The sequence below is a fragment of the Haliotis cracherodii genome, unplaced genomic scaffold, assembly GCF_022045235.1.
Source record: "Haliotis cracherodii isolate W230 unplaced genomic scaffold, xgHalCrac1.p SCAF_12, whole genome shotgun sequence".
NCBI lineage: Eukaryota > Metazoa > Mollusca > Gastropoda > Lepetellida > Haliotidae > Haliotis > Haliotis cracherodii.
Window position 1 is genome coordinate 43,839,559 of NW_027266267.1, and position 27,304 is coordinate 43,866,862.

At 43.7% G+C, this 27,304-nt stretch overlaps 1 protein-coding gene across 1 annotated transcript; it reads right to left on the reverse strand.

The window, feature by feature from the left end:
• Positions 1 to 27,304, reverse strand: LOC139457921 (sushi, von Willebrand factor type A, EGF and pentraxin domain-containing protein 1-like). The gene is made up of 14 exons (XM_071239261.1): positions 27,226 to 27,304; positions 22,135 to 22,266; positions 20,050 to 20,160; positions 19,134 to 19,328; positions 17,501 to 17,677; positions 16,232 to 16,396; positions 14,925 to 15,101; positions 14,232 to 14,408; positions 11,007 to 11,183; positions 9,675 to 9,851; positions 8,243 to 8,419; positions 7,076 to 7,252; positions 1,837 to 2,016; positions 1 to 266 (listed from the first exon to the last, which is right to left on the reverse strand). Exons 1-14 carry the CDS (start codon positions 27,281 to 27,283, stop codon positions 1 to 3), a joined length of 2,346 nt encoding a protein of 781 aa, XP_071095362.1. The 5' UTR covers positions 27,284 to 27,304.

Genomic DNA, 27,304 nt, shown 5'->3' on the forward strand with positions numbered 1-27,304 from the left:
TCAAGCCTCCGAGCTGTATGTTCTGTGCTTCTCGGGGAGTGAGATTGACCGGGCGGGTCTCCTGCTCTCCCAGAAGTCCTTCACGTTCTCCTTCATGTACATGAGATGCTTGTAGAAAGTAGCCAGGTCCAGCAGCAGCATCACGAGCAGCAGGACTCCCATGATGCTGTACGCCACCACGCCGAATCCAACGGAACCGGAAGCCTCGACAGCTACAGGTTCAAATTTCTTGATGACCCCGATGGCTTCAGCAGCCGATGGCCTCTCTAAATGAAACAAAAACATTCATTTCAATGACGTATGAAACACGTTTGTTTATTGATTATACAAAATGTATATTCTTTATAAACGGTCCACTTATTAAACGTGACCAACAGCAGCCAAAACATTTGTTTACACTGCTTGTATGCGTGTGAGTCTGCTGGATGGACGTCGTTTGAACAGTGTATAGGTTTGTTTGTTTGTTTGTTTGTTTGTTTGTTTTGTTTTTTGTTTAACGCCGCACTCACCATTATTCGTGCTATGTGACGGCGGTTTGAAATAATCGAGTCTGGACCAGACAATCCAGTGATAGACAGACATATGAGCGTCGATCTACGCAAATACATATGGATACGATGACATGCATCAACAAAGTCAGCGAGTCTGACCACCAGATCCCGTTAGTCGCCTCTTAGGACAAAGATGGTTTGCTGAAAGCAAATTCCAACCCAGGATCGTCACAGGTCAACATGTCGCATATCTCAGTCGCTTCCTACTTCTATGAAACTTACGAGCACAGTATGGCGCTGTCTAACCAAGAGAATAAGCAGCCATTAGAACCCAGGATTAGCGGATCCCTAGGTAAGGGAGGCTACTCTTCATTAGGTCAACCGGAAACACACACTTAAACTACGCTGTTGTACTCACTGGTCAATAGGTAAAAAGTTACGATGCGGCACTAACGAATACTCACTAACTGACTCACCCTTTCTCACTCACACACTCACCCTTTCTCACTCACTGACTCACCTTTTTTTCACTTACTGTCTCACCCTTTCTCACTCTCTGACTCACCCTTTATCAGTCACTGACTCACCCTTTCTCACTCACACACTCACCCTTTCTCACTCACACACTCACCTTTTCTCACTCACACACTCATCCTTTCTCATTCACTGACTCACCCTTTCTCACTCACACACTCACCTTTTCTCACTCACACACTCATCCTTTCTCATTCACTGACTCACCCTTTCACACTCACACACTCACCCTTTCTCACTCACACACTCACCTTTTCTTACTCACACACTCATCCTTTCTCACTCACTGACTCACCCTTTCTCACTCACTGAATCACCCTTTCTCACTTACTGACTCACCCTTTCTCACTCACTGACTCACCCTTTCTCACTCACTGACTCACCCTTTCTCACTCACTGACTCACCCTTTCTCACTCACTGACTCACCCTTTCTCACTCACTGACTCACCCTTTATCACTCACTAACTCACCCTTTATCACTCACTGACTCACCCTTTCTCACTTACTGACTCACCCTTTAGAGTGTCAGAGTGTTCAAGTTTGATTGTTTGTTGTTTAACGCCGCACTCAGCAATATTCCAGCTATATCACGGCGGTCTGTAAATAATCGAGTCTGGACCAGACAATCCAGTGATTATTATCATGAGCATCGATCCACGCAATTGGGATCGATGACATGCATTAACCAAGTCAGCGAGCTTGACCAACCGATCTCTTACGACAAGCATAGTCGCTTTTCATGGCCATCATGAGTTGTTGAAGACCTATTCTACCCCGGATCTTCACGGGAATGTCCTGGGTAAAACCCACCTTTACATTTTAACCTCATCCCATACCACACGCCCTCCTCAGTGCAGACAAGCGTGGTGTTCCCGCCATCTTCGTCGTAACCAAGGTCACAGGAATACGTGGCGGTTGATTGGTATGTAGGCGTATAGTTACCGGTCAGGTGGGCGTGGCCTATTTCCGGTGCTTTGGCACAAGTCACGACTGGAAGTTTAAAATTGTCATCAAATTCTTTATTCGGTGAATGACAAGGGTATCAAAATTGTCTTATAACTTATAAACCTACGGTGTTTTTAAATTTGACGAAGTCTCACTGAAGAATTTATACCTCTAATTTTAATATGCAACCGAGCGCTTTTACACTTAAGACACTGTTGTTCTCCAGATATATTCAACCGCCTTCTTAATGCTAAATAAAGACTCTACATAATACAAACATAATACAGAGAACATTTCTGCTTATCAAATAACACGTACAGTAAACTACGGTTATATCGAACTCAAAGGGACTACTTATTTTAGTTCGTTATAACCGTAGTTCGTTATAAGTACATATACAGCATGACTACAGCAAGTAGTCGGGACCAAAAAGAAAGTTCGCTATATCCGTCAGTTCGTTATAAGCGTGTTCGTTATAACCGTAGTTTACTGTATATCTGAGCGAATTACCTGATAAAGTTGGTAGTTCTGAGCAGAGCAAAGTAGCCAAATACAGTAAACTACGGTTATAATGAACACGCTTATAACGAACTAACGGATATAACGAACTAACTTTTTAGTCCCGACTATATGCTGTAGTTATGCTGTATATATGCTTATAACGTATTACGGTTATAACCAACTAAAATTAGTAGTCCGTTTGAGTTCGTTATAACCGTAGTTTTCTGTATCCAAAATTTGAAATATGACTGGCAGTAAGCCATATATGTCTGAACACAAGCCTGTATTTCCATCTATAGACTCCTATACATGTGAGTTGAATTTATCGATGCTCTAATATATGAGTGAGAGGGCACGGGTGGCCCAGTCGTTGTGCAGAGTTGCGTCCCTTTGGTATGCAAGAAACCTATGATTGTGGGTTCGAATTCCGGTTCGCCCCAATTATGTTTCTAGGTTTGTCAGCACCATACCCGTGCTCGTGGGTTTCACTGAAGTGGTAAAGGTCTGAGACCTGCATCACTTCGGGCTTTCCTCCCACATTAAGCTGACACGCCGCGATATAACTGGAATACTGTTAAAAGCGGCATTAAATCCAACTCACTCACTCACTAATATATGAGTGAATGAGTTGGGTTTAACGCCCCATATGATATGTAAGTGAGTATGGTTTTACGCCGCGTTAAGCAATATCATGACAGAGGACAGCGGGGGACCTCAAAAATAGGCTTCAAACATTGTACCCAATGGGGGAATCGAACCCGGGACTTCGGCATGACGACCGATCACTTTAACCACTAAGCTACCCCACCACCATCTGATATAAAACTACAAGCATGTTGTAAAATATAATAGAAACATACTACTTTCGGACATAATTCTAATGAGGTAGTGAGTGAATATTGCTTAACGCCGCATCAGCAATGTTGGAGCTGGTCGCGGCAAGGAACTCATTCTAAATGTTCTCACATAACGGCGGTGGGGTAGTCTTATGGGTAAAGCTCGTCACCCCGAAGACCCAGGTTCGATTCCCAACATGGGTACAATGTGTGAAGCCCATTTCTGGTGTCCCCAGGGGCGGTCGGGTAGCCTGGTGGTGAAAGCGTTCGCTCGTCACGCCGAAGACCCGGGTTCGATTACCGACATTGGTACAATGTGTGAAGCCCATTTCTGGTGTCCCCTGCCGTGATATTGCTGGAATATTGCTAAAAGCGGCGTAAAACCATACTCACTCACTCACTCCGGTGTCCCCAGCCGTGATGTTGCTGAAATATTGCTAAAAGCAGCGTAAAACCACACTGACTCACTCACTCACTCACTCACTCACTCTGGTGTCCCCCGCCTTGATATTGCTGGAATATTGCTAAAAGCGGCGTAAAACAATACTCACTCACTCGTTCACTCTGGTGTCCCCAGCCGTAATGTTGCTGAAATATTGCTAAAAGCGGCGTAAAACCATACTCACTCACTCGTTCACTCTGGTGTCCCCAGCCGTGATGTTGCTGAAATATTGCTAAAAGCGGCGTAAAACCACACTGACTCACTCACTCACTCACTCACTCACTCTGGTGTCCCCAGCCGTGATGTTGCTGAAATATTGCTAAAAGCGGCGTAAAACAATACTCACTCACTCGTTCACTCTGGTGTCCCCAGCCGTAATGTTGCTGAAATATTGCTAAAAGCGGCGTAAAACCATACTCACTCACTCGTTCACTTTGGTGTCCCCAGCCGTGATGTTGCTGAAATATTGCTAAAAGCGGCGTAAAACCACACTCACTCACTCACTCACTCACTCACTCACTCACTCACTCACTCACTCACTCACTCACTCACTCTGGTGTCCCCCGCCTTGATATTGCTGGAATATTGCTAAAAGCGGCGTAAAACCATACTCACTCACTCGCTCACTCTGGTGCCCCCAGCCGTGAGGTTGCTGAAATATTGCTAAAAGCGGCGTAAAACCATACTCACTCACTCGTTCACTTTGGTGTCCCCAGCCGTGATGTTGCTGAAATATTGCTAAAAGCGGCGTAAAACCACACTCACTCACTCACTCACTCACTCACTCACTCACTCACTCACTCACTCTGGTGTCCCCCGCCTTGATATTGCTGGAATATTGCTAAAAGCGGCGTAAAACCATACTCACTCACTCGCTCACTCTGGTGCCCCCAGCCGTGAGGTTGCTGAAATATTGCTAAAAGCGGCGTAAAACCATACTCACTCACTCGTTCACTCTGGTGTCCCCAGCCGTGATGTTGCTGAAATATTGCTAAAAGCGGCGTAAAACAACATGTGTGTGGCACTAGAGATTACAAAGGAAAGTCACGTATATTTTTTTACTAAAAGGAGAGCAATACAAGGAAACATTCACTGATTTGGTTTATAAGCAGAACCGGTGCAGCGTTCTCAATGTAACACACCTGTCAGGAAATATGACCCGAATGTATTTGATCTCTGGTGCACGTAACACGTTTAGCTTGTTTGACCAGCTACCTTTGTGGGCGCGGCACTGACCTGTCCGACAATGTCAGACGATATAACACATTAGATCTCATCCAGGACACGGCGGGTTCACCACATCGGCAAGTTAAGTTATATATCGTCGCCTCAGAACCAGGATGCCCTATCTCCATTTTTACAAGTTTTGAGTAAATAACATTTAATGATAGAACGATATATATATATATTTATGAGGTAAATGTTCACTCGGTGTACATGTAATAAATAATAAAATAATAAAGTCGTCGCTAGTCCATCATCTTCTATATATCAGTTTCAAACAGTACTTTCGCTGTCTCATGACAGCTCTTCAGTGTAACTGACAATGACATATAATGACGTCATACTTATAAATGACGCAATAGAAAAGTCGTTAATAATTCCAAGACATACTCTCCTGAAACCTAATGAAAAATCTGTGGGCGATCACATTATACCGTTTGTGTCCTCCTTCAATCCTAATAATTGCGATATCATGCCAGTCATAAGGGACAACCTCCCAATTCTACAGCAAAGTGCTAAAATGAAACAAGGACTGAATGAATTTAAAATTATAAAAAGTATCAGGCAACCAGAAGATCCCAAGCAAATTCTTTGTCTATCCAAAAATTCTTGTACAGAGAGTGTACCATGTGTAAGTAGATGTAACACACCAAGATGCGGCACGTGTAACATCATAAGTGAAGGTACTACTCTCCTTTTTGCAAATGGCAAGGGTTTCATTGTGAAAGCCGACATGAACTGCCGCAGCAAAGATGTGGTGTATGTTATGAGATGTTCGGGATGCGGCGAAAACTACATCGGTGAAACCGGCATGGAATTAAAAGATAGAGTCACTGTACACAAACAGCAGATAAGAGATCCTGATGTTCGATGCTTAGGTGTCAGCAAACACATTGATGATTGCGGAAACGGGATATTTACTATTTTTCCGTTTTATAAATTGTATACAAGTAACAAGCAGCTGAGACTGGAAAAAGAACAAATGTTTATCCAATTGATAAAACCCAAATAGAACTCTAGAATGTATTAATAGATTTGTCATTTCATCCGTAAATGTTGCACTGTTACTCTGTGTGTGTGCGTGCGTGCGTGCGTGCGTGCGTGGGTGCGTGGGTGTGTGCGTGGGTGTGTGTGGGTGTGCGTGCGTGCGTGCGTGCGTGTGTGTGTGTGTGTTATAGTATTAAGATTTTAAACCCACCCGCCTGTACCCTTCTTGCAGTTGATGACAATAACCCGTCTGTAGTCAATATTCAGTCATGTTTATAGAATAATTATACAAAGAAGTTAGACACAACGAAGTGTAAAATTGAGAGAATACACATACATATTTTAACAGTTAATGCACGTAAAATGTGTATATCAACCAGTTGTCCAGTACAAGACAACCAAATCCAAACCTCTACCAGACAATATAATGCCCCGCTGTCACGAGGATGGCTGGTAGAAACGTGTAATATGTACAAAGAGAATGATCCCTCGACCCCATCAATGTATTTCTTGTCATAGTCCTCTGACTGTCAAGCACATTTCGTTGGAATGTGAGCATTTTGTGATAATTCAGCATCGTTTTTATACTGTTCAAATTATTTCTGATGTTTTAATACCGTTTCTAACCATGTGAGTGAGTGAGTGAGTTTGGATTTACGCCGCTTTTAGCAATATTCCAGCAGTATCCCGGCGGGGTACACCAGAAATAGGCTTCACACATTGTACCCATGTCGGGATTCAAACCCGGGTCCTCGGCGTGACGAGCGAACGCTTTAACCACTAGGAAACCCGACCGCCCCTCTAACCATGTAATTGATGCAATTTTGAAGGAAATTAAACTGTATGGTAAGATGTAGATTCTTAGTTTTGAATGTCAGTTTTTACTGCTTGCTGTGATAATGGACTTCAGTTTTAGTGATCTTTGTCATCACTTTAATCTTTGTTCTTCCAATGTAACTCCCAATGTTTGTGTGAATGGCCAGGATCCTAAATCGAAGAATATTAGAGACATCCCATCGGGATTGAATAATAACTCATGTCTGCTCCCCATTTATCTGGATGCAAAAATCAACGGTCTGGATGAACGAGGTCCCTGGAAAAGTCCATAACTCACTTGTACAGTTGAGATCCTCACCGCTCCATCTGCCGAACTCCGTGCACACTTTCCTGACGCGGCCACCAGCTTCCTTGTATCCCACAATGCAAGAGTAATTGGCACTGGCCTCATACGCGCTTCCGGTACTGACGTACTTCGCCTTGTTTACATCCGGCGCAGGTCCGCAGTCCACAACTGTAAAGGTATTGGTTGGATGAATCTGCACTCACTCGAAGACGGGTGTTTATTCAGGGTGTGTCAACGTTTTTAGTTGTTTAGGGTTGTTGTTGTTTTTTTGTGGGTTTTTTAATAATTCACATTAGAGTTCCACGATTTTACAACAGACACTACAGGATCACGTTTTCTTTGGACCAGGGTGCCGTTGTACAAAACAACCTTAGCGCTACGACTGTCGTAAGCCCATGTTAATTGTATTGTTTGCTGTTTAACGCTGCACTCAGCAATATTCCAGCTATATGACGGCGGTCTGTAAATAATCGAGTCTGGACCAGACAATCCAGTGATTGATATCAGGAACAAGCACAGTCGCCTTTTATGGCAAGCATGGGTTGCTGAAGACCAATTCTTCCCCGGATCTTCACGGGTCAAGTCCGTGTCAAGGTATGGGAGTTGCGAACACCTTAGCGCTAAGACCGCTTTGTACAACCGCACCCAGGGAGAAGTTGTGAAGATGGTGTACTCTGGATGAGGTGTGATAACCTCACAGGTGGCTGTATTCGGGATTCAGCAGTGCAGTTCACGGGACGCAAACAAAATGCTATTTGATACTCAGATTAAACAGTTATTATTATCTGCAACACTTAAATATCAACTATCAGAAATATGAGAAGATTTTGCATACTAACCATATTCTCTGGGTTGCGCGCAAGGACAATGTGTTCAGAAAATGTCGAGTCAGCAACAGCTTGATTGATTCTCGTCGTTTCCTGAAGACATTGTCCACTCGTACTCAAACCAGCTATTTTGTGTGTTAAATAGACAAATAGTATACATCTCAATGGTTTTCAACACAAATTGGTATTTTACCTTGGAAGGCCTGAAATAGCCACAAACAGAGTTTGTGCTGATTTTGGACAAATGTTATAATTTTCTTTTACATTTGCGCCAAAATAAATATATCGAATGTAGAGCAAATGTAAATCTGTGACGTATAATCACACATACTTTCACAGCTGAAGTCGGCACTCTCCCAGTGACCAGTGTCTGCGCATGTCTTCTTGCTGCTTCCGCCCACCAAGTTATATCCCTGGTTACACGTATAGGTCGCTTCTGATTGGTAGGTGGTTCCCCGCACTGTGACGTCAGCCATCGCTACTTCCGGTGGGCTGTTGCAGTCAATAACTGAAATACATGCATGAACACGTGACACACTGACGCTAGGACGCTATACCCGTAGTTCCTGTAGGGGTCTATGTAGACGTACACACTGACGGTAGGACGCCTTACCTGTAGTTCCTGTAGGGGTCTATGTAGACGTACACACTGACGCTATACCTGTAATTCCTGTAGGGGTCTAAGTAAACGTACACACTGACGCTAGGACGCTATACCTGTAGTTCCTGTAGGGGTCTATGTAGACGTACACGCTGACGCTAGGACGCTATACCTGTAGTTCCTGTAGGGGTCTATGTAGACGTACACACTGACGCTAGGACGCCATACCTGTAGTTCCTGTAGGGGTCTATGTAGACGTACACACTGACGCTAGGACGCCATACCTGTAGTTCCTGTAGGGGTCTATGTAGACGTACACACTGACGCTAGGACGCTTTACCTGTAGTTCCTGTAGGGGTCTATGTAGACGTACATACTGACGCTAGGACACTATACCTGTAGTTCCTGTAGGGGTCTATGTAGACGTACACACTGACGCTAGGACGCTATACCCGTAGTTCCTGTAGGGGTCTATGTAGACGTACACACTGACGCTAGGACGCTATACCCGTAGTTCCTGTAGGGGTCTATGTAGACGTACACGCTGAGGCTAGGACGCTATACCTGTAGTTCCTGTAGGGGTCTATGTAGACGTACACGCTGACGCTAGGACGCCTTACCTGTAGTTCCTGTAGGGGTCTATGAAGACGAACATACTGACGCTAGGACGCTATACCTGTAGTTCCTATAGGGGTCTATGTAGACGTACACGCTAACGCTAGGACGCTATACCTGTAGTTCCTGTAGGGGTCTATGTAGACGTACACACTGACGCTAGGACGCTATACCTGTAGTTCCTGTAGGGGTCTATGTAGACGTACACACTGACGCTAGGACGCTATACCTGTAGTTCCCGTAGGGGTCTATATAGACGTACACGCTGACGCTAGGACGCCATACCTGTAGTTCCTGTAGGGGTCTATGTAGACGTACACACTGACGCCAGGAGGCTATACCTGTAGTTCCTGTAGGGGTCTATGTGGTGGGGGGATCGCCATGCGTCCCTAGTTGTCATGGCTACGGCACGCAACAAGACAGACAGGTAGAACAGGTATTGTCAATCGAAACGGACTCAAAACGAAGCAAAGAAATAAAGAATAAAGTCCGCAAACAATCGAAGATGATTTTAGATTGAACCAGTTAGGTTGATAATGATACCTACTATAACACGTCGGTAGGGCGCCCACCCATTCTGTTGTCTCGTTGCAGGTGATGGTCCAATTGGTCATGGAAGAGTTATATCCCTTGAGACAGCTATACTCTGCAATTGACCGGTAGGTGGTGTTGACGTACACCCTGTCGGTGTTGGGCACACTGGGTGGGATGCTGCAATCCACGGCTGCAGGAGAACGGTTGGCTTGTTATCTTACAAAGTATTTTGCAACTAAAAACACGATTTGTCCTGAATCTATAAACTGAGTAAGAACCACGTGTGGTCCTGGGCTGACCTGCACAATGCCATCTTAGTGTAAAGATTATCGCAAGCCTATGTTAAAGTATAGGAGTTACAATCATCTTAGCGCTAAGTTCGCTTTGTGCAAGTCAGCCCTGTTGTCTAAAGGGCCTTAATTCGCAATGCAGAGTTGCGTCCCTTTGGCGGGCCAGAAACCTATCATCTTGGGTTGGAAACACAGATAACGGTTTCAAAAAAGTGGTAAACGTCCAAGATATGCAACACTTCTGAATTCGCTCCCACATCAATTGACAAGCCATGACACAACTGAAATAATGTTCCAATCGGCCTTAAACAAAAGTCCCCTACACGCTAAGAATTGGGACCCGTGAAGATCCGGGTTAGAATAGGTCTTCAGCAACCCATGATCCGTAAAAGGCGACTATGCTTGTCGTAAAAGGCGACTAACGGGATGGGGTGGTCAGGCTCGCTGACTTGGTTGATACATGTCATCCTATCCCAATTGCGTGGATCGATGCTCATGATATCAATCACAGGATTGTTTGGACGCGATTATTTACATACCTCCGTCATATAGCTGGAATATTGCTGAGTGCAGTGTTAAACAACAAACAAACAAACAAACACTATTACATTGTAGTTGGACGTGAGCATTATATTTAACACTTGTGCCCATATAACACAGATATAGCCCACGTGTATGTCTGTGAGGTCACAAACTTTGAAGTGAGATTCTGAATATATTAACAGGTAATGCCACGTTAATTAATCTTCAGTGAAACGATTGTTTGAACATTTACGGTATATGCCAACAATGTCTGACTATTTTAATCTTAACAACCGTATTTTCTCAATTAAACTCCCGTGAGTATTTTCCTTTCAGACACTCTTTACCCCCGACGTTTAATCGCGAAAATAATAAATTGAAGAAAATTCCGTCCGTTAATCAATACCCTGAGTTTATTCGAGGAAGGTGCTTATTCGAGGGAGGTGTTTAATCGAGGAAATATGTTTAACTCAGTTCAGTTCATGAGTAACATAAGGAGAATGTATTAACGCCGGTAACATCCAAATCATTACCTGTACACACGATATCAGACCCTTGCCAGCGGCTTGTCTGGTCACATGACTTGGTGACGTCACCTCCGGTGCGGTTATAACCTGTTTTGCACGTGTAGGTGGCCTCAGAGAGATAGGTGTCGTTGGTGTTCGTGACGACAGCGTTGGCTACCAATGGCGGAGTACCACAACGTCTGACTGAAGACACAGGTTATATGTTCTGTTAACGCTTTGGTGAGAGTGAGTGAGTGAGTGAGTGAGTGAGCTGGGTTTAACGCCGCTTTTAGCAGTATTCCAGTGATATCACGGCGTGTCAGCTTAATGTGGGGGGAAAGCCCGAAGTGATGCAGGTTTCAGACGTTTACCACTTCGGTGAAACCCACGAGCACGGGTATGGTGCTGACAAACCGAGAAACATAATCGGGGCGAACCGGGATTCGAACCCACAATCATAGGTTTTTGGCGTGCCCAAGGGATGCATCTCTGCACAGCGAATCGCGGCGCCTTAGACGACTGGGCCACCCGTGCCCCCACTTTGGTGAGAGACTAACTACGGTTTGAGGTAAGGTGAAATGGGGTTTAACTTCGCGTTCAAGATTATTGCACTTATAGAGCGACGTGCATGCACGTGCGCGTGTGCAACAGTCCGGACGTATACTAATTTTATAGTGCTAGCCCACCGAGATTCAATGACGCAGTTTAACATGAACACCACACTCAGACACAAAATACTGACTCCGATCAGACCAGTCCTTGTTTTAGCCCCTTAATGTCGAGCGTTAGGCAGGGCAACAAAAAGTACCATATTTTAACGTATTTTGGAATGACGCGGGCGGAGGACAAACCACGAACCTTCCGCTCTCCGTGCAGAGCTCCACCCACTACGCCACGGAGGCGGTGAATATTGTTGGGAACTGGTCAGACATAGTCATGACGTCACAGGTTTTGTTTTCCTTCGCTCTTCTATCACCCGATTGTACATACGGCCGTTGTGCGATGTTATGGTGACGCGTGTCTATATTTAGTATGCTAATGACATGAGTCCTTTTCCAGACTTAGTGCGAACCCTTCCGTTGCCATCCTCTATATCCCAAGGGTTCACATTTCACATAATCTACACTAAGCCCTGGTTCTCGCAATCTCAAATTACCCGCCCTTGATATCAATTTGCCAATTTGATTGGCTACGCTACTAGCTCTAACGTACCAATCAGAATGCGAGTTACAAACCATGTGGGGTTGGCCAGTCCCATTGATTATGATGGAGTCTGCGAGAAAAAAAACGTTGAAAAACTGACTGACACACAAAAGAAAGCCCTAAAAAATCCTTGGATGGAAAGGGTGTCTCCAAGACCCGTGAAGATTCCGGGGTAGAACAGGTCTTCAGCAACCCATACTTGCCGTAAAAGGCGACTAACGGGATCGGGTGGTCAGGCAATTAGGATCGATGACATGCATCAGCCAAGTCAGCGGGCCTGACCACCCGATCCCGTTATTCGCCTCTTACGACAAGCATAATCGCCTTGTACGGCAAGCATGGGTTGCTGAAGACCTATTCCACCCCGGATCTTCACGGGTCTTGTCCTCTGGTCCTGCTGTACCCAGGTGACACTTTTGTTTTATGAGGTTCAAGATTAGGTTACATCAGTGGCTTTAATTATACTTTATTCTTTAGTGAATACGACACATCAAATTATACAGCTTATCATGACGTTACATTATACGACATATGACGTCGTTATCCCTTGTAATAGGTGAGGTGAGGTGAAATGGGGTTTACGTCGCGTCCAAGATTATTGCACTTATATAGTGACGTGCATGCACGTGTGTGTGTGTGTGTGTGTGTGTGTGTGGCTGCTTGTACTGGTCCGCACTGATGCCGATTTATAGCGATAGCACACTGAGATACCATGCCGCAGTTTAACATGAATACCCCACTCAGACACAGTATACTCCGAGCAGACCAGTCCTTGTTTCAGCCCCTGATGCCGAGCACCAGACAGGGTAACAACAAGTACCATCTGTTAACGTCTTTTGGTATGACGCGGCTGGGGATCGAAATCGGACCTTCCGCTCTCCGGGCGGACGCTCTACCACTAGACCACGGAGGCGGTCATCCCTTGTAATGAAGAATATTATATACTTCAGTGTGAACTGAGTTGAGAAATGTGATATTTTTATTGCAGTGAACATAACAGTTGATATTTAACTGCAGTGAACAAAACACTGACGGAACTATTGTCATACAAGACATTTCTCATTTAATTCGTCAAGCGAAAAAGGTTCGTTTCGCAAAGCGCCATTTTTGTTACTTGACCAGCGTGTATTCTTTCGCTTTCTTTATTATCCATTTTTTCTTAATCCTTTTCAGCTCCCCTTTAGAAAACCGCAGTGATCACCACCGCTGTCCTAGAAAACCACAATTTGTCGAATGATGTCAACAATCTTCAGCTTTGACGTCGTTTCTAGTGTGACGTCATTCCGACCTTGCGTAAGATTCGAATGACGTCATCAATGCCGCCTTGACGACGAAACCAATACACTGGTTTGCGAGAACACACTCCGGCGCAGTGGTGACTCAGCGGTACTATGCTGGCTGGCTGCCGGCAGCATGGAACTCTGGGTAGGAGAGTGGTGAGAGAAGAGACATTTGCACTAGTGCACCTACGATTTTTAAGACTTCGGTTATTTCTAAACCTGTGGGAAATAAAGCCGATTATTTCTTCTTAGATACGGGGCGGTCGGGTAGCCTAGTGGTTAAAGCGTTCGCTCGTCACGCCGAAGACCCGGGTTCGATTCCCGACATGGGTACAATGTGTGAAGCCCATTTCTGGTGTCCCCCGCCGTGATCTTGCTGGAATATTGCTAAAAGCGGCGTAAAACCAAACTCACTCACTCACTCACTCACTCTTAGATACGGGGCGGTGGGGTAACCCAGTGGTCAAAGAGTTCGCTTGTCACGCCGAAGATCCGTGTTCGGTTTGTAAAACGGGTTCAATGTGTGAGGCCCATTTCTAGGGTCTATTGCCGTAATATTGCTGGAATTTTGCTGAAGCTTCGTAAAACCATACTCACTCATATTGCTTCAGCAAAATTCCAGCAATATCAGGTGTATCACTGGTTCAGAATGTGGTGACCTAAATATTAAATGTTGACCTAGACCTTTCGTTTCTAATGGTCGTACTATAGTACCCACTTTCAGATTATATGTGTTGCGAAATGTCCGTGTTGTCTACTTGGCGCTTACCTTCACATTGCAGATCGTTCCCGTCCCACGCCCCCGTCTCCATGCAAACCTTGACGCCATGTCCACCCGTCTGTTCATACCCAACCACACAGTTGTATGCGGCTTCTGATTGGTAGATGTGGAGCTGGGCCGACCACTCAGTGTTCTCCACGTCAATAGGAGGCCCGCAGCTTACAGCTGCAAGGAATATGATTGGTCTCTGGTTTTACACGTGGTATCAGTAAATCTCGGCCATTTTGTGTTATCTCTCGGTCATATAGCGACGGATAGTGTTTGCAGTTGTCACAGTGCCTCAGCCATATCGCCACTGGTATTATTGTTAATAGTCACAATTGTTTACATCAGAATCATTTTCACAGGACATGAATATGGTTTAAATTTAGCTTAATCATCTGTCATCACCTACCATTTATTCAGAAAAAAGTGATAAGTACAGTGAAATGTTAAGTTAGGAAGTTAGGATTCTTCCCTTACCATACAGTTACATCGTCTAAAACGTTCACAATGTTCAGGGGCGGTTTCGTAGCCTAGTGGTTAAAGCGTTCGCTCGTCACGCCGAAGACCCGGGTTCGATTCCCGACATGTCCACCGCCGTGATATTGCTGGAATATTTCTAAAAGCGGCGTAAAACCATACTCACTCACTCACAATGTTCACACTCTGCTTCCCATTCAGTAGGTCAAGGACACTCACCTTCACAAACAAGGTCCGATCCCGTCCACGACGCGTTCTCCGCGCAAACCTTTAACGCCTCTCCCCCAACAGGGTTATGTCCCTTTGAACATGTGTACATCGCCTCTGACCGATAGGTGGTGTTGACATTCACCACTCCCGTGTTGTTCAAGGTCGGGGGGTCACCACAGGATATTACTAAAATAGTAGGCAGAATTGGGAGAAACTCTACTGTGTTTTGAGAGTTGAGGTAGTCTTACAACAGATTCCATGCCTCTTATTTAAATAGGGGGGCACGGGTGGTCCAGTCGCCTAAGGTGCCGCGATTCGCTGTGCAGAGTTGCGTCCCTTGGACACGCCAGAAACCTATGGTTGTTGTTTCGAATCCCGGTTGGCCCCGTTTATGTTTCTAGGTTTGTCAGCACCATACCCGTGCTCGTGGGTTTCACCGAAGTGGTAATCGTCTGAGACCTGCATCACTTCGGACTTTCCTCACACATTAAGCTGACGTGCCGTGATATAACTGGAATACTGTTTAAAGCGGCGTTAATCTTAACTCACTCACTCACTATTGTAATATGAAACCAAGTGCAAGGTTTTGTGTTAAAAGGCATGTTGATTCTGAGGTATCGAATGGAATTAGATACCTGATTTTGACCAGTCAGAATCAAGATTTCTCCAGTGTCATGGTAGAATTGAAATAACTATTGTCGTTGAAACGTCAAATGAAAACATTAATTTATCCAAAAAAGGCAATCAAATGGATTCCTGAATTCGCAATGTCACTTACGAAAAACGTCATTACATTTCGTTTTTCTCTTTTCGTATTCACCTCAACTTCCCTGGATAACGTTTTCAGGGTGAGTGAGTGTGTTGGGTTTAAGGCCGCTTTTAACAGTATTCCAGTTATATCACGGCGTGCCAGCCTAATGTTGGAGGAAAGCCCTAAGTGATGCAGGTCTCAGATGGTTCCACTTTGGTGAAACCTCCGGGGCGAACCGGGATTCGAACCCACGATCATAGGTTGCTGACGTGCCCAAGGGACGCAACTCTGCACAGCGAATTGCGGCGCCTCAGACAACTAGGCCAACCGTGCCCCCTGCGTTGCCAGTGTAATATACAACAGAAATTGTTTTTTCATTGAAAATATGAAAATATCTTTTGAGGTGCAAAGCATCATTTGATACCTGTGCTTCCTGGAATAACACGTTCGTTATTTTATATCTTTAAGACCAATCTGATATATTTTATCATATGACCAAAAAAATAAAATATATGTGTTATCAAGTCCTCAATTTCATTGTATTTCTGAATGTAAGAAATCTCACGTGTACACTCGAGATCCGGCCCCGTCCAATTGCCGTAGACGGAGCACAGTTTGACAGCTGATGGCGTCCTGTCCTTGTACCCCGTGTCACACGTGTACGTCGCCTCCACGAGGTTGAAGGTCACGACGGTGTGTTGGTAGGGGGGCGGGTCGCCGCAGGTCACTCCTGGGGAGAGAGAAGACACGAGGTGAAGGTCAGGTGAACTGGGGGTTTAACGTCGCGTCCAAGATTATTGCACTTATAAAGCGACGTGCATGCACGTGTGTGTGTGACTGCTTGTAACAGTCGTACGCGTTGTACTTGCCGATTTATAGTGCTAGCTCACTGAGATACCATGCTGCAGTTTAACATGAATACCCCACTAAGACACAGTATACTGACTCCGAGCCGACCAGTCCTTGTTTTAGCCTCTTTATGCCGAGCGCCAGACAGGGTAACAATAAGTACCATCTTTTAACGTCATTTGATATGACGCGGCCGGGATCGAACCCCGGACCTTCTCCGGGCGGGCGCTCTACCACTAGACTGCGGAGGTGGTCAGAGAAGACACGAAACGTTAGTAGAACAAGCACTGCAGGTGCAATTCGCAAACGCAAACTGTGAATATCAAAGTCTGGTTGCGCAACTTGTTGATAGGTATAAGACATCGCATACGTTATCCCAATATTTGGATACAGAGGGTTGCAACAAGTCTTAAATTCTGATTAAATTAAAGTAAGGTTTGGGTATCTTCTACACAGTGCCCATTTTGTTGGAGTGAGTGAGTTGGGTTTAACGCCGCTTTTTACAGTATTCCAGTTATATCACGGCGTGACAGCTTAAAGTTCGAGGAAAGCCCCAAGTGATGCAGGTCTCAGACGTTTACCACTTCGGTGAAACCCACGAGCACGGGTATGGTGCTGACAAACCTAGAAACATAATCGGGGCGAACCGGGATTCGAAACCACAATCATAGGTTTCTGGCGTGTCCAAGGGACGCAACTCTGCACAGCGAATCGTGGCGCCTTAGACGACTGGGCCACCCCTCCGTTTTGTTGGATGGAGTGGGCGTGGCATGGCCTGATAAACACACACAATAAACACACACCTCGTGTTTAACTGGTTCTGTAGGTATCTTACGCCGCAAAACTCGCTAAATGACGTTATTGCACCAGCGAAACAAAGAGAATATGTGTCGATAAGCCGACTTTCCCCCGTGCGAAATAATATATTAACCACTGGGCTACCCACTGCACCCTTAAAGAAACTGAAAGTCAAATCAATCCTTACTTTCACACACGAGGTCGTCGCCCGACCACATCTTGTTGGAGTCACATGTTCTGACGTCATTTCCGGCTGCAGCCTCGTACCCAAGTTCGCAGGTGTACACTACTGAGTTGTTGTAGTCAAAGGAAGATCCTTCCCATGATGCATGCGCAAGAGTTGGAGGAGATGTACATTCTATCACTGTAAATAGTTTACAATACGTGACTTTTTTGACGCCGATATAAAAAGTATTTTCAAGCGTCTCAACTCAACGCTGAAACTTTCACTACTTCTGCAATAAATGACCCGGATATGGTGCAGACCAACGATCCTAATCGTTGTTAGGTCAAATTGTTAGATTCAAATCAACGATAAACGGATCCTGACAGAAGGGGCGAAACAGCTGAGTCAACTTAGTCCTTTGGGGCACCTGTGTGTGTGCGTGTGTGTGTGTGTGTGTGTGTGTTTGTGTGTGTGTGCCTGCTTGTACTAGTCCGGACTGATGCCGATTTTTATAGTGATAGCTCACGAAGATACCATGCAATTTAACATGAATATCCCACTCAGGCGTCAGACACAGAATACTGACTCCGACCCGACCAGTCCTTGTTTTAGCCCCTTAATGCCGAGCGTCAGACAGGGTAACAACAAGTACCATCTTTAAACGTATTTTGATATGACGCGGCCGGGGATCAAACCCCGGACCTTCTCTCCATTAGACCACGAAACGGTCACTTGAGAGACGGATTAAAGTTCAATTTAGACTTGAGAGAGGAACTTAAATCCGTTTTAGACTTAAGGCGGGGCGTTAAATCCGGTTTAGACTTGGGGCAGGGATTTTAAGTCCGGTTTAGACTTGAGACAGGGACTTAAATCCGGTTTAGACTTGAGGCAGGGTCTTAAATCCGGTTTAGACTTGAGGCGGGGATTTGAATCCGGTTTAGACTTGAGACGGGGATTTAAGTCCGGTTTAGACTTGAGACAGGGATTTAAGTCCGGTTTAGACTTGAGACAGGGATTTAAGTCCGGTTTAGACTTGAGACAGGGATTTAAGTCCGGTTTAGACTTGAGACAGGGACTTATGGTTAAGTCGGCGGTCTGGTTTATACAGGTTCCATTATACATCAGCTTCATTGAGTTCTAGTTCGCTCTTCAGGTCATATGTTTTAGTAAAGAAAGATAACTTCTTTGAGTGGCATTTAGAAGTTGGAATGGTAACTTAGTCAAAATGTTATGGATGAGCAACTTCTTTATTACAATTGGGCGGCGTTTCGGTGTAGATTCTAACACCGTATTCAAACACATGATGTACAAACTAGGTTTGAGCATGATATATACACATAACATACATCTATCTATCATGCTCATACCTAGTTTGTACATCGTTTGCTTGATAACGGTGTTAGAATCCACACCGAAACGTCGCCCAATTGTGATAAAGAAGTTGCTCATCCATAACAATTTTGACTTAGTTAAAGAAAGATAACTTTTCGAAAAATGGAATTACCATTACATATTGGTTTGTTAAGGTTGTCTGAAACCTACTTCAAGGCTAAACACATTTCCACAATTGTCCTGCCAGTGTTCGTGATCTCTGTGCTGTGCCTAAAGAACGTGGAGGCTATTCTGAACACGATCAAGGTTGTCACATACGTACGTATACAATCGGGGAAGGTGACCCTGCGAGCGTACTTCCACCGCGCAGTCTCGTTGCACACCAACGCAGGGTTAGAGCCGACGTTGTAGTAGCCTTCGTCGCATTCGTAGTTGACGGTGTCGAGGAAGAAGTATTTACTCTTTATAGGGACCGTGTGCGCATGATCAAAGCTAGGTGCATCTGAGCATTCCAATCCTAGAAATTGGATAAAAATAAATCGGTTAAACGTTGGTACTGACGCCTTCTCATTGTCTCGAAGTAACGTATATGCCGAGGACTAATATATATTCCCAGAAATATAGTTATCATATTCAAAAATATATATATAAATTTTTTTTAAAAACATATACAGTAAACTACGTTTATAACGAACACGCTTATAACGAACAGACCGACATAACGAACTTATTTTTTTGTCCCGGCCATTTGTTGTATATATGCTGTATATATGCTTATAACGAACTACGGTTATTACGAACTAAATTTAGAGGTCCCTTTGAGTTCGTTATTACCGTAGTTTACTGTAATCCAAATGGAGCCCAGAACAATGATGGGGAAAATCTAGACTTGCCAAATCATTCTAGATCAAGTTCTAAATCCATTATCTAGGGTCTTGGAGATAGACTACGAAAGACAATATACCCCAAGAGGGTATTTCTATAGGACATCATGTCGCAATAACCTCACGATCCTTACTTCCGCTTATACCTCCGTATCAACCGCGTTATTTTCGATCATACAGCGTGACTGGCCCAGACGTATTACACGGAGTATTGAATGATATACAGACAGTTTGTACGGAGCAGTAGATTGGCAACTTACGGTCTCTGCAGTGCGCCCTGACAGATCGGTTGAAACACTGTGTTATAAAGGAGAGTGCAGACAGTTTGTACGGAGCAGTAGATTGACAACTTACGGTCTCTGTGGTCGCAGGTTGTGCTGCAGTCTGCCCTGATCGCCGGGATGCTGCATTGGCCCTGTAGGGCCAAACTTCGACACTCACACCTCGTGTCGTTCGAACTTGTGGCTATGAAATCAGAATAATGATTTTTTTTCACAACTATTTTCTTCTCAAAAATCAAACACATTGTGATGTTATGTTTGAAACCAGTGCGTCTAAACGTATTTGTCCCTCGTCCTTAAATTGAGGGTAATGTCCTCGTAACTCTCCATTCCTTAAAAAATAATGGAGATGAGGCCCATTATTTTTCAGGAATGGAGAGCTACGAGGATATTCCCTACTTAAAACACATATCTGCTCTTACACTTTGGGGGGCACGGGTGGCCCAGTCGTCTATCGCGCCGCGATTCGCTGCGCAGAGTTGCGTCCCTTGGGCACGCCAGAAACCTATGATTGTGGGTTCGAATCCCGATTCGCCCCGATTATGTTTCTAGGTTTGTCAGCACCATACCTGTGGTCGTGGGTTTCACCGAAGTTGTAAACGTCTGAGACCTGCATCACTTGGGGCTTTCCTCCAACATTAAACTGACACGCCGCGATATGACTGGAATACTGTTAAAAGCCCATCTCACTCACTCATTCACTCTTACACTCAAACATTCTATAAAAGAGCCATAAAACATGCAGTGTGAAGATCAGCGCGCGAGGGGGCACCTGCAACAACAGCAGAAAACACAATCAACTCTCCATTCCTGAAAAATGAGGGAGCGCTTACACAATAGGATGACGTCACAGATGTGTTTTTTACATTAAGTATCGACGTATTTTAAGATTACTTCTACCTCGCATCATCTTACCGGGGCAAGGGAGTTGACTGACTGTAATTGTCAAGTTTCCACCCTTGCCGAACGACGCTGGACTTTCTGGGTTCGATCGTAGTGCCACTAGTGGCTATTACGAGTTATGTCCCTTCTATGTCCCTCCTCTTTGACCAATCAGATTCCACCCCTCATATTACTTGTATTTGTTTCAAACAAAATGTCGAGACGATCTGATCGATAATCGAGATGTAAACTGATTAAAACGGGTCATATTTCGCGAAGCGCATCAAATCACGTGAGTTCCTTGATGAAAGCGGGAAAAGATTTAGAAAATATCCGCTGACGCTAAGTTCATGGTACACATGCCTTCCAAATTCCCCAATCGACCGAAATCTGCACGGCAGATTACGAAGCTGATGTCGCTTTCGTAACCAGATTTTGATTGGATTATACATAGACTCGTTAGTCCAGCCAAAATATAACACCGGAATTCCAACCTAGTTCGGCAAGGGTCGAAATTGGACTTTGATAGTCAGTTAACTCCCTTGCCTCGGGAAGATGACCTCGCTTCTACACCTCTGTATATGAGGATGCGTTCGTTTATGCGTGCTACCATCCGGGGCTGAATATTTCTATGCATGTTTATGCTCAGGAAATATGCCCTACGTATGTGAAGATGTCAACGACTACATCTACAATGTGACTGCGTATATACAGATGTCAACGACTACATCTACAATGTGACTACGTATATAAGGTGTCAACGACTACATCTACAATGTCACTACGTATGTGAAGATGTCAACGACAACATCTACAATGTCACTACGTATGTCCAGATGTCAACAACTACATCTACAATGTGACTACGTATGTACAGATGTCAACGACTACATCTACAATGTCACTACGTATGTGCAGGTGTCAACGACTACATCTACAATGTGCCCTATATACAAATGTCAACGACTACATCTACAATGTCACTACGTATGTACAGATGTCAACGACTACATCTACAATGTCACTACGTATGTGCAGGTGTCAACGGCTACATGGTCTATAACTTACTGTAGTACATTTGCTTTTTTAAACACGCGCGCACACACGCACATGCACGCACGAACGAACGAACGCAGACACACGCGCGCACATGCGCATACACACAGGCGTACACGTACGCACGAACGCACACACGCAAGCACGCACGCACACGCACCAGTCTCCCCTCCCCGCGTTTGTACACTTCTACGACTGCGTTCTGACTTCGTCTACTCACGGTCACAGGTGCTCGGTTCGTTGCAGGCCTTCTTGCACTGGCACATCGTGTAGGCGGGGGTGATGAGGCACTCGTCCACGCTCGCCCAGTAGTCACACTGGCTGTTGTTGTCCACGCACTCGCCCTTCACTTCTGCAGCACGTGCAATATTTACCCAGCTCGGTTCAATACCACATGTATATCATTCTGACTGTCATAAAACAATACTTATTCTAATCAACTAAAGTTGAATTCAAGACTGGATCGCCATGTCTTGTGCCTTCCGTCTTTGACGACACAAAGATTGTCTTGTGTGGCACTGGGTACCTTCATTTAGGCAAAACTATATACTCACCGCCAAAAGAAACGCGAACTATAGAAACACATAGAGAAGTATGTACGTTGAGAAGATATGTTTCCAATACCTACTTAATGACAAAACTAACAATCTGTCAAGTGTTACCACAGAGTGTCCTTATTCTTATCACGATATGCTGCACGTGATTTCCAAACTTACACGCTAAACCTGCACGAGACAAATGGTGCACCTCGAGTCATGGATCTATGACGTCACATGTGATGCCTTCATCAGCACAGGTTCACACCCATGCATTGAAACAATCTAATACTTAATTGAATAAGAGTAAGTCCTTATGTATCAACCAAGATGTATGGTATTTGCGTTTCTTTTGGCGGTGAGTATATATATATAGACAGCCTCCGTGGTCGGCTCGGAGTCAGTATACTGTCTCTGAGTGGGGTATTCATGTTAAACTGCGGCATGGTATCTCAGTGAGCTAGCACTATAAATCGGCATCAGTCCGGACTAGTACAAGCAGCCACACAAACACGCACATCGCTATATAAGTGCAGTAATCTTGGACGCGACGTTAAACCCAATCTCACCTCACCTATATATTTCTATTCATGGAATCTATAAAATGTAAACAAGAGATTTCCCGACTCACGAGTGTCTACATGTTTTTTATCCCCGGGGATGAAATTCTCTAGTGTCAGGGTGATTCTCCCTTGTGAATTTTTATATTTGAACAATCAATTCAAGGAAACACAACATTTAATTTTTGACAGCATTCAATGCATGCACAAAGGAAGTCTGTCATAGGATAATACACTGATTCAAGTTCGTGTAAATTATCCGAGGATACATTTTCCTATTTCCACTTAAGTATGTTTCACTGGGATGAATTACCCTTAATTTTTGGACATAACCTATCCCAGATTTCCCACACTGAGGTAGGATACTATATTCTAGAGTAAAACTGAACCCCGGATAATATTTAGGTAGGATATAATCCTTGCTTACACAGTACTGTACTAACAAGGGATAAAGTAATTGGCTTACACCGGCTGATGTCCGTTTGCTACAAACCCGTACAGATGAAATGCAAAATAAATATATACCCGAGAGCAACAATTCGTCAAAATGGCATAAAAGTTATTTATTTGTATATACCAACTCATCACCATAATTTCAGACATTGTCATGAAGAGAGAAAAAATGTTGTTTAACAAAGCCTCATGTAATTGTTGGTGTTCATGTTACAAGGGGGTCTGCACTGTAAACTGAATAGCCCTGCACGTGACATTCGTACGTGTTAGGCCACCCTATTGCTGTCTTTTCTGTTATAAAATCCTGTCAAATGAAAAGTTTAAACTGGAAGTGTGTCTTTCTGTATTAGTTATTGAACGGAATATACAATGGGAAACTGTAAAACATTCTCAAATCAATGTTAGCGATGTTCTTGGTATTGCTAGATCATGCAACTGTCAGTCAAATTATTATTTCAGTTGACAGTAACAGTGACAATAAAAACATATTTCAGAATAGAAGTTTTGAGACTATCCCTGTGTGCGACGTCCTTCACTGTTACGTTTATTGCGCAGACCCCCTTGTATCAACAGGCATTGAAACCTAACAATTACGTATTTTTTCTCTCTACTTCATGACAATGTTGGAAATTATGGTGACGAGTTGATATGGACGAATAAATAACTCGAATAAGGCGAATTGTTGCTTTCGGATTTGTATCTACAGTAAAATACGTTTATAACGAACCGACGGATATTACGAACTTAATTTTTGGTCATATAAGTCATAAGTACCGATGAATAATATATAAATAACCAAGTCACTGGTATGATAGTGCAAGCACACGGATATACCATGCCGCAGTTTAACATGGACACCCCGTCCAGACTGACGGATTCCAAGCCGGACACGGAGATACCATGCCGCAGTTTAACATGGATAACCCGTCCAGACTGACTGATTCCAAGCCGGACACGGAGATACCATGCCGCAGTTTAACATGGACACCCCGTCCAGACTGACGGATTCCAAGCTGGACACTGAGATACCATGCCGCAGTTTAACATGGACACAGCGTCCAGACTGACGGATTCTGAGCCGGACAGTCCTTGGTTTTCTGTCGTTTTCCCATCGTTTTTCTTCTCAAACTTATTCCTCTCGCTCGTGAGAGCAATTTGATTAGACAGCCAGACAGAAGCAAAGGGGTCAGGTCCTGGGTATTTATCAACAAAGGATGGAGCTACACTGGATAATCGAGTTCGAAAAACTAGTTATTGCGCCAGAAGCCATTCGTTAACACTCGCCCCTTTCCGTAACCCGCAAGGTGACCCGTCCCCCTATCGATGAATGTTATGTGCGAAAATACGACAAACCAATCAGAATGCGCGTATGATTTCAAGTTCTTTCGTCAAAGAATTCCTCAGAAATGATTTTTGATTTCACATATGTCTTGCATCTAACAAATATACCCAAGACACAGTTGAATGTGTTCAACCATACTGTATAATTCCGCACGTCCCAATGTGCTTTAAATTGCATCTAAAATATATATAATACAAGGGGAAATATATGTTAACCATTACGCAACGAGTTGACAATTGTTTTAGGTATGCCCGTTTGCGCTAAGACGGAACCTGGTCGCAAAAATGGCCATGAGAGGGGCACGAGTCGCTATTCGGATTGTCCCGGAATTGCACCAGTTGGTCACGGATGGCCAGAACCGTGATGATACTTCGCTGTAAGCGATATAAAGTTGGGAGAGTTCGAGTTAAGAATGTGTTGTGTTTGACTGCTCCATGCCACCCCGTGTGCACGGAGTACTTGTAGGCCGCCAACACCAGGTCGTTCACTGTACCAGTTCCCACTCCATAGTAATGGCTGTTTCAGCGGGGATAATACAGGTTTTGACAGTGCTTGCAGTTGTGTGGTAAGTGAACACTGCAGCCGTAACGCATTGACATGTTTATATCTGTTTACATCTGCATACATTTGTTTACATCTTTTGCATCTGAATACATTTGTTTACATCTGAAAACATCTGTTTACATTTGAATACATCTGTTTACATCTGAATACATTTGTTTACATCTGAAAACATCTGTTTACATCTGAATACATTTGTTTACATCTGAATACATTTGTTTACATCTGAAAACATCTGTTTACATCTGAATACATTTGTTTACATCTTTTGCATCTGAATACATTTGTTTACATCTGAAAACATCTGTTTACATTTGAATACATCTGTTTACATCTGAATACATTTGTTTACATCTGAAAACATCTGTTTACATCTGAATACATTTGTTTACATCTGAATACATTTTATTTATCTGAATATATGTCTTCATCTGAATACATTTGTTTACATCTGAATACATTTGTTCACATCTAAATACATTTGAATATATTTGTTTACATCTGAATACATTTGAATACATTTGTTTACATCTCAATACATCTCAAAACATTTGTTTACATCTCAATACAATTGTTTACATCTCAATACATTTGTTTACATCTCAATACATTTGTTTACATCTGAATAAATCTGTTTACATCTTTTACATCTGAATATATTTGGTTACATCCGTGTTCACCTGCATATATATCTTTACATCGGAATACGTTTGTTCACATCTATTTACATTTGTTTATATCTGATTACATATGTTTTCATCTGTTAACGTCTGTTCACATCTGTTTACAACTTCCTTGAAGTCGGTTGAGTGAAAACATCCTTCTTAACCCCGTGTCCCCTCTTAGAATGTTGATTACGTTTTAACGTTTTTATCCAAAAGTAATCATAAATATTCAGAGACGTACTGAATAAAATAATCATTGAATACACAGACTTCAGCATATCCTCATCTCACAAGTTTTATATTATTATAAAAGTTGAATTTCCGCATCTCTGGTACTGTGGTGTTCAGGGCGAGTGTTCGAACTGGCGGGGGGAATCTTTCACAACTTAAGGTCGGAAGTAAAACTTGGATTGTTTGGCCGAATGACAAATAGGAATAGTGAATATGGTTTTACGCCACTTTTAGCAATATTCCAGCAATATCACGGTGGGATACATCAGAAATGGGCTTCACACATTGTACCCTAAATATTCAGAGACGTACTGAATAAAATAATCATTGAATACACAGACTTCAGCATATCCTCATCTCACAAGTTTTATATTATTATAAAAGTTGAATTTCCGCATCTCTGGTACTGTGGTGTTCAGGGCGAGTGTTCGAACTGGCGGGGGGAATCTTTCACAACTTAAGGTCGGAAGTAAAACTTGGATTGTTTGGCCGAATGACAAATAGGAATAGTGAATATGGTTTTACGCCACTTTTAGCAATATTCCAGCAATATCACGGTGGGATACATCAGAAATGGGCTTCACACATTGTACCCTTGGGAATCGAACCCGGGTCTTCGGCGTGACGAGCGAACGCTTTAACCACACGGCTACCCGACCGCCTTTACGAATAGGAAAAGGACTTTTAAACAAAACGTCCTCATCAGGGTTTGTCACTGTCCCACAGGGTGTCTGTGTAAGACACTGTACTCAAGTTATACAGCATAGTAAAGAATGTGTGAAGATTTGATGGTAAAAAGAACCAGAACTACAATAATAAAAATATACCGATGCTTTTAGTGTGTATGTTTTGTCAATTTAGTTGCTATTTGTTTTAAGAGAGAACGATACAGTCACAGATATCAAAATGTCGCTATTTCAGAAATGCGTAAATAGCCATGGACGCTTGTCACAAATCACTTACCATGGATAGACGAGAGTAGGAATACCACAAGAAGAGCGAACTCCTTTCCTGACGTCATTTCTTATTCAGATTATGTTTC

What these genes read in the sequence shown, in the direction of transcription:
- LOC139457921 (XM_071239261.1), bottom strand. Translation starts at nt 27,283, where the DNA reads ATGACGTCAGGAAAGGAGTTCGCTCTTCTTGTGGTATTCCTACTCTCG. An exon ending in CGAACCGAGCACCTGTGACC is followed by an intron (nt 20,161 to 22,134) that starts GTGAGTAGACGA and finishes CTGATTTCATAG; the next exon opens with CCACAAGTTCGAACGACACG. An exon ending in ATCGGACCTTGTTTGTGAAG is followed by an intron (nt 14,409 to 14,924) that starts GTGAGTGTCCTT and finishes TATTCCTTGCAG; the next exon opens with CTGTAAGCTGCGGGCCTCCT.